The sequence below is a fragment of the Fonticula alba genome (genome assembly GCF_000388065.1).
Source record: "Fonticula alba strain ATCC 38817 unplaced genomic scaffold supercont2.1, whole genome shotgun sequence".
Classification (NCBI taxonomy): domain Eukaryota; order Rotosphaerida; family Fonticulaceae; genus Fonticula; species Fonticula alba.
In genome coordinates, this window is record NW_009242971.1 from 1,263,963 (window position 1) to 1,271,124 (window position 7,162).

General features: G+C 63.1%; 2 protein-coding genes across 2 annotated transcripts; one reads left to right on the forward strand and one right to left on the reverse strand.

Annotated features, from left to right (window-relative positions):
- Nucleotides 1-55: 55 nt before the first annotated feature.
- H696_00281 (hypothetical protein) lies at nucleotides 56-1,481 on the forward strand (the record flags this gene model as incomplete). Its single annotated transcript, XM_009494128.1, has 2 exons — nucleotides 56-130; nucleotides 294-1,481. Exons 1-2 carry the CDS (start codon nucleotides 119-121, stop codon nucleotides 1,479-1,481), a joined length of 1,200 nt encoding a protein of 399 aa, XP_009492403.1. The 5' UTR covers nucleotides 56-118.
- A 1,734-nt stretch (nucleotides 1,482-3,215) lies between these two features.
- Nucleotides 3,216-7,048, reverse strand: H696_00282 (hypothetical protein; the record flags this gene model as incomplete). The annotated part of the gene is made up of 11 exons (XM_009494129.1): nucleotides 6,748-7,048; nucleotides 6,465-6,615; nucleotides 6,276-6,346; nucleotides 6,100-6,199; nucleotides 5,897-5,963; nucleotides 5,581-5,812; nucleotides 5,340-5,479; nucleotides 4,877-5,173; nucleotides 4,644-4,752; nucleotides 3,579-4,481; nucleotides 3,216-3,409 (listed from the first exon to the last, which is right to left on the reverse strand). Coding segments are annotated over exons 1-11 (2,472 nt in total), but the record flags the coding sequence as incomplete, so codon positions are not given.
- Between the last annotated feature and the right edge of the window lie 114 nt (nucleotides 7,049-7,162).

The following is a 7,162-nucleotide window of genomic DNA, read 5'->3' on the forward strand; positions in this document are numbered from 1 at the left end:
CCCCCCGCCGCCGCCGCCTGCCGCTTCTTTCCCTCTTGCGCGCGCGTGTGCTCAGCTTTGACTGCCTTTTTCGTCAGTCAGTAATTGTTGAACCACTTCAACTTTTTTAGTTGTAACCATGTCCACCAAGGTGCGCTCCCCCCCCCCCTCCTCCTCGTCTCCTTTTTGCTTCCTCCAGGCTCGCCTCCACTTTGATGGTCCCTTGATGCTGACGCCTCTCCGTGCTCCGCGCGCCCCCCCCCACACACACGTATGGCCCCCTCCCCTTCCCCCCTCTCCCTCCCTCCCTGCAGATCGCCAAGAAGTCCGACAAGGGCGCCGTTGCCACCGCCTCCAAGAAGGACAAGAAGGAGCTCAAGAAGGTCGTCGTTGAGTCCGACTCCGACTCCGACTCCTCCTCTGACTCTTCCTCTGACTCGGACTCCTCGGACTCTGATGCCGGCTCTGCCTCCGACTCCGGCTCCGGCTCCGGCTCCGACTCCTCTTCCGACTCTTCTTCCGACTCCGAGTCCACCGCCTCTGACTCCGGCTCCGACTCCGGCTCCGACTCTTCCGACTCCGAGGAGGAGGAGGAGAAGCCCGTCGAGAACAACAAGCGCAAGCGCGACGAGCCCACCACCACCACCCCCAACAAGGCTGCCGCCACCGCCCCCACCGGTGATGTGAAGATCTTCGTTGGTGGCCTGGCCCAGGGCACCACCGAGGAGCAGCTCCGCGAGCTGCTGTCCGAGTGCGGTGAGATCGTCTCTCTCGATATGCCGATCCACCGTGACTCCGGCAACATCCGCGGCATTGCCTTCATCACCTTCGCCGAGCCCGCTGGCGCCGCCGCTGCCGCCGAGTACAACGAGTCCGAGCTCAACGGCTCGAACATCCGCATTCGCATCGACACCAAGCCCGAGCGCCCTGCTGCCGGCGGTGCCGGTGGCGAGCGCAGCCCCAACCCCCCCTCCAGCACCCTGTGGGTTGGCAACCTCTCCTGGAACGTCACCCAGGACTCCCTCTATGAGGCCTTCTCCGAGTTCGAGCCCACCTCCACCCGTGTGATCTCCGACCGCGAGACCGGCCGCAGCAAGGGTATGGGCTACATCGACTTCGCTGATGTCGAGACTGCCAAGAAGGCCCTGGCCAAGCTGAACGGTGTCGACATCGACAACCGCCCCTGCCGCCTGGACTACGCTCCCCCTCGTGGTGAGGGTGGTGGCTTCGGCGGTGGCCGCGGTGGCTTCGGCGGCGGTCGCGGTGGCGGCTTCGGCGGCGGTCGCGGTGGCGGCTTCGGCGGTGGTCGTGGCGGCGGCTTCGGCGGTGGCCGTGGTGGCGGCTTCGGCGGCGGTCGCGGTGGCGGCTTCGGTGGCGGTCGCGGTGGCGGTCGCGGCGGCGGCTTCGGCGGTGGCCGTGGCGGTGGCTTCGGCGGCGGTCGCGGTGGCGGTCGTGGTGGCTTCGGCGGCAGCTCCGGCTCTCGCACCACCTTCGACGATTAAGCGCTCCTCGTGTCTTAATACCCCCCGTCCCCCCCCTCCTCCCATGACACCATATGCCGTGCAGCGCACCTCCGCGCCGTGGTAGTAGCCTCTGCTCCCCATTCCCATTGCGCTTCTTCTTGTCTTTGCCTCGGGTCTCAGGCGAGGCAAGGCCGGAAAGGGGCAAGGGCGTACTCTGCCTCCTGGACTCCTCCCCTCATTTAGACATACGTCCCCTTCCGTCCCTCCCACCTTGGCAGCAGCGTAGCGACAGCGGCGTGTGGGGTGTGCACACACACACACACACACACATATCTTTCCCTCATCTCAGGTTGGCCCTTTTTCTCCTTTCCTTCTCCTTGTGTGTTTCTGTGTGTCCCCCCGGGGGGGTGAGACAGGGGGAGGACGGGGGCTTCCTCTCTCCTCCTTTTTGAGCACGCATGTACCATATGTTGAGCCTGTTCTCCCTCCCCTCCCCCCTCCACGCGCACGCACACACACCACTCCCTCCCTCCCCTCAGATTCCCAATATCAGTGTCCTTGTCTGCCTCTCGATTTGGTTGTTTTTTTTCTTTTCCATACTTTTCTTCGCTCGCGCCGCCGGGGTGGTGTATGTGTGTATGTGTGTGTGTGGGAGGGGCGGCGGGGGCGACCAGCGGGGGCCCAGGGGGGGGGGGGGGGGCTATCCTATTTTCCTGTCCGCCCTCCGGCACTCTTCATGGCCACGAAGGTTGCCGCCAGGCGGCCCCACTTACCCGTTTGCCGGCGCGGGCGAGGGCGGCCACACGTGGGTCTCCGCGCCCGGGTGGCTTCCTTGGCTCGTGTGTCCACCGGGCACCTCCCTTGCGCCGAAGGGCGGCACATATACCGATGGCCCGTTTGACCATGCGGAAGCGGGCATGCGCTCCCCCTGCGGGCGCCCAGTTGTTTTGGTGCGCATGTGCGCACCCCCCCCCCATGGAGTGGGAGACCTAATTCACCGGCCCCCGTCCACTTTCTCTGTCCCACAGGCTATCTATATGAGGTGTATTTTCGGTAGGGGGGAGGGGGATGGCTCCACTTGGTAGTGCTGGGGGGGGGGGGGGGGTTCCCTCAGCCTCCCGCTACGGGGAGGTGGGACGTGGGGAAGCACGCACGCGCACCAAAATGCATTGAACGTAAAAGCGGCAAAATGCAGAGGCAGGTGGCTTTTGGGTGTTTCAACGCTGCATCTTGCGCTTCTTGGCGGCACCACCGCCAGTCCCCCCGCGAGGACCGCCACGCTTCTTGCCACCGGTGGCCACAGGGGCGGCCGGCGCATCGTCATCCAGCAGGGCAGCATAGGAGTCGGCATCCGCGAAGACATCGTCCGACTTCGGAGCCTTGCGCCTCTTCTTGCCGGCCGCCGGAGCCTCACGCTCCTCGGCCATGGCGGAGTCCTCATCGTCGCTGTCCTGGTTGAGCAGGCCCCCGAGATCGATGTCATCGTCGTCGTCGTCATCGTCATCGTCGTCATCGCTGCCGGATGCGAAGCCCGGGATGGCGGACGAATCGAAGCCATCCATGCGGGCGATGGTGGCCGCGTCAAGCTCCTCAGCATCGGACGCGCCACTGCCATCATCCGAGCTGCCTTCGGCCATGTCGAAGTCGAGGCCCCGACTCTCATAGTCTTCTTCGTCGTCCTCGTCATCATCGCCACCATCCATGGCGCCGTCATGATCATCATCATCATCATCGTCTTCGTCGTCCTCATGATCATCATCATGATCATCATCATCATCATCATCATCATCATCCTCGAGCAGGCCGCTCTTGAGCATGTCCTCGAAGACCGAGTCGTCGACATCCTCGCCCATAAGGTCGCCATCGTCATCGTCGTCATCGTCGTCGGCCGACGGCTTCTTGGGCTTCTTTGCGCCGAGCTTGGCATCCTGCTCGGCCTTCTTCTTGAAGAATTGGTAGAAGAACAGCTGTGGTTGGGACCGCATGCGGCGTAGGGGAGGGGGGGGGGGGGGGGCATATGTTAGCAGCGAGATCTTTCTGGCATGTGCCAGGCAGGTGTCCCCGGAGGACACCAGCTGGCGCCCACGGCAGGTGGGCCAAGGAGAAGCCAAGGGGCGGAGGGAAAGCCGAACGAACCTGGTCCTCTGGGATATCATCCTCGGCCAGACGGGCGAAGTCCTCAGGCAGCAGGTTCGACGTGTACAGCTGGCGGTTGGGCTGCATGATGGAGTCACTACCACGCAGACGCAGGCCATCCTCATCCTTGATGGCCTTCGGGTTCCGGTAAACAAAGCGATCGAGGAACCGAATGAGCGAATGCTCATGCACCGAATCACCCACTGACAGGGTCTGCACCACGGCATCCGGGGCACTGGCATCGGCAGCCGCCGTGGGCATGGTCAGGGCCTGGCCACGGAGGAGCTGCGTCGCCAGCTTGGACACCGACGGATGGTAGTGATGCGACAGGGGGACCAGATCATGCAGGCACGAGTGCTCGGCCCCAGCATAGGAGGGGTTGCGCTTGCGCGGATCATAGGCACCGGCATGGGTGCTCTCGGCGTCGGTGGCCTCGTCAGTGGTCTCGGCCTTGGCCTCGCCCTCAGCTGACTTGTTGTCAGCCTCGGCCTCAGTCTCGGTCATGGCCTGGGCGGTGTTATCGGCATCGGCATCGGCGTCCTTCTTGGCCGCCGCCGCCGCCTCGGCCTTCTTGGCGGCCCTCTTGCTACCAGAGGCCTGGATACTCTGGAGCTGCTCCTGACGATCGGCCGGCATGGCGGTGGCCAAGAGGTAGATTTGTGGCTTGCGCTTGATCAAGTCCGACACCAGGTACAGCACTGCACAGCAGAAGCCCGGAAGCCAGAACTCCGACAGAGACACCTGCAACAGGCGCTTGATGAAGGCGGCCGTGCGATCGATCGACGCATCGGCCAGCAGAGACCGGTGGACCAGGTTCATCAGCATGGCCAGCTTGGAAGAGGTGGCCAGACGCGGATCCAGCAGAACCGCATACAGGGTGCGGTAGTAGCGGTCCAGCAGGTCCTTTGGATATGCACATGGGCATGTGTCGGAGGGGGGGTGGTGGTGGTGGTGGTGGTGGTGGTCATTGAAGGGGGGAGAATGCGTCAGTGCTTCATGAGGAGCCGGTCATGGCGCGAGCCCACAAAGTGGGGACAATATTTGGAGGCCGAGAGGGGAGCGTACGTTCTGGCGAGTGGAGGCCACCTGGAAGATGAGCACCAGAGACTGGACGGCCGTGTTGAAATTGCCCTTGTGAACGATCAGGAACAGGGTGTTCATGTGGCCCTGGAAGCTGATAGCCGGCGAGAAAGAGGGCATCAACAGGGAGGGAGTTGTCAGTGTGAGGGGGGGGGGGGGGGGAGAGACGACCAATGGCAAAATGGCGGCTGCCTTGCAGCCGGCTGACGGTCACGCACACATCCTCATCCAGCTTGGAGAAGGGCAACGCGCGGTTAATGCCCGACAGCAGGGCCGAGAGCATCTTGCTATCGAGCTCCTCATCCTCAGCCGACTCGGACAGCGACTGCGGGGCCTTGCGCTTGCGACCGAAGTGCTTGGCACGACGGCGCTTGGAAAACTTCTCCCGCTCGGCCGTCGCATGGGCATCCATCATCTGCTTGAAGAGAGTGAAGTAGATGTTGATCAGGTGGTTGGCCAGATCGCTATCGCGAGCGGTCAAGATGGTCTGGTTCATGGTGATGATGCAGTAGTACCTACGGAGGGAGGTGGAGATGGGGAAGACAGCGAAGGGGGCAGATCGTCAGAAAATGGCCCAGGAGGGGAGCGGGAGGGGGGATAGGGCACGGGAGTGGTGCTGGCTTTGGTGGAGGAGAGGACAAGGAAATCAAAGGGCGGCGAAGGGGGACAGGAGGTACGTACTGGGCACGATCGCCGACATTCGGCCGGAAGAGGACCTCCTCAATGTGGCGATTGACGATGGTCTTCATGTTGGGGTGGTTGTTGAGCAGAAGATTCAACTGGCGCGAGGCCTTGGAGGCAATCTTGTTGTCGGAGTCACCCTGACGGGGAGGGAAGGGGGGCAGGGGGGAGGGGAGCATACGTTAGGTCCGGACCCCGGGCCGTGGGATTTGGGCCCACCAATGACCAGACCGTGGCGTACCAGCTTGTTGGCGAGGAGCTTCAGCAGCAGTTGCTCTTGCTCGGGCTTGAGATTGAGCAGCTCATAGTTGAAGGTGACCATGCGCGAGCGGGTGGTTGCCTGGTTGTGGTGCGACAGCTGCTCGATGCCAGCCAGGAAGGAAAGGTACTCCTTCTTGAGCAGGTCCTCAAAGTGCCACAGCAGAACCACCAGGTCCGGGGTGGATTGGAAGATGCGACGCTGCTCGAAGAAGCTATTTTTTTGGCAAGAGGCAAGTTAGAGGAATAGGCCGATAGGGGGCAAAAGAAAAAACAAAGGAAAGCATAAGGCAACGCACACGAGCTTGCGCTCCGGCAGCAGGGTGTCAATGAAGAGTTCCTTCAGAGCGGCGCAGGCGGCCATGGCTGAGCAGGAGGAGGGGAGGAGAGACAGGGTCAGATAGGGGGCAACTCGAGTACATGTAGATGAGGGGGGAAAGAGGGAGGGAGGGAGGGAGGGAGGGAGAGAGAGAGAGAGCCAGACACCAGGTGGGCGACGTACCCTCGCGGGTGGTCATCTTTCGGGACATCGCCACCAGTTGGCGCAGGTAGCGCAGCTGCATGATCGGCGACTCCTGCACCAGGACAACCAGAGCCGAAATCTGCGGGATGAGGGCAAGCGGGCAGTTAGCTTGGGCAGCCAGGTGCGGATGTGTGGGCGCGCGAGCATTTGCGTACCTTATCGGCACTGGTACCAGACTGGAGAACGGTGGAAATCCAGTTCTGATCCGAGACACCCAGGAGGCGGTCTGAGAGGTGACTGTTAGTGTGCAGTCGCGGCGCAAGGGCCCACCCATCGGGGATGAGTCACGGGGGGAGATCCATCACCGGGAGGAGGGGGGTGCATTTTGTCCGGGCGGCACGCACTGTCCTGGAAGGCGAGGGTCTGGTCATTGAGAAGCTTCTCCGCACGGGCCAGGGAGTGCTCGGGGCTCATGCATGCCGAGGAGACGGGGGCCTGGTAGTCGGCCTCCGCCTCGGCCAGGGCCATGTGCCAGGGGATGTCCATTGGAACGAACTGGCCGATGTTTGGGAGGGCGTGCATACGTGTGAGTGTCCGTCGACCAAAGGGGTTGGACGGGAAGCAGAGAGGGGGACACAAAAAAGCCCCGCCCTGCATGTGCAAAGGTGGCCGAGGGGCAGCACGTACGAACTTGATCTTGCGCGAGGCGCGAGACTGGTTGTCGTCACCGAACGCCGACTGCTGGCGGTTGCCATGGCGGCCGCCCTTGCGGAAGGCCGGCTTGTCGTCGGACTTCTTGATGAGGGTGTGCTCCTTGCGGGGGGCCTTATGGCCGGGCTTCTTGTTGCCGAAGCCGCCGGCGACCGGGCGGCCGGTGCGCTGACCGGGGGGAGGCATGCCAGGCAATCAGGTTACTCTGGGATGAAGGGAGGAGGGGAAGAGAGAGGGAGCGAGAGAGGGTGAGGGGGAGGCTGACAGGGGGGGAGCGGGGCGTCTCTGGATTCTTCCCTGAGGGAGGCGACGAGCCAGCATGTGGCCTTTCATAGATCTGGCCTGCCTGTATGTGTGTGTGTGTGTGTGTGTGGCAGGGCCAGGGGGGGGG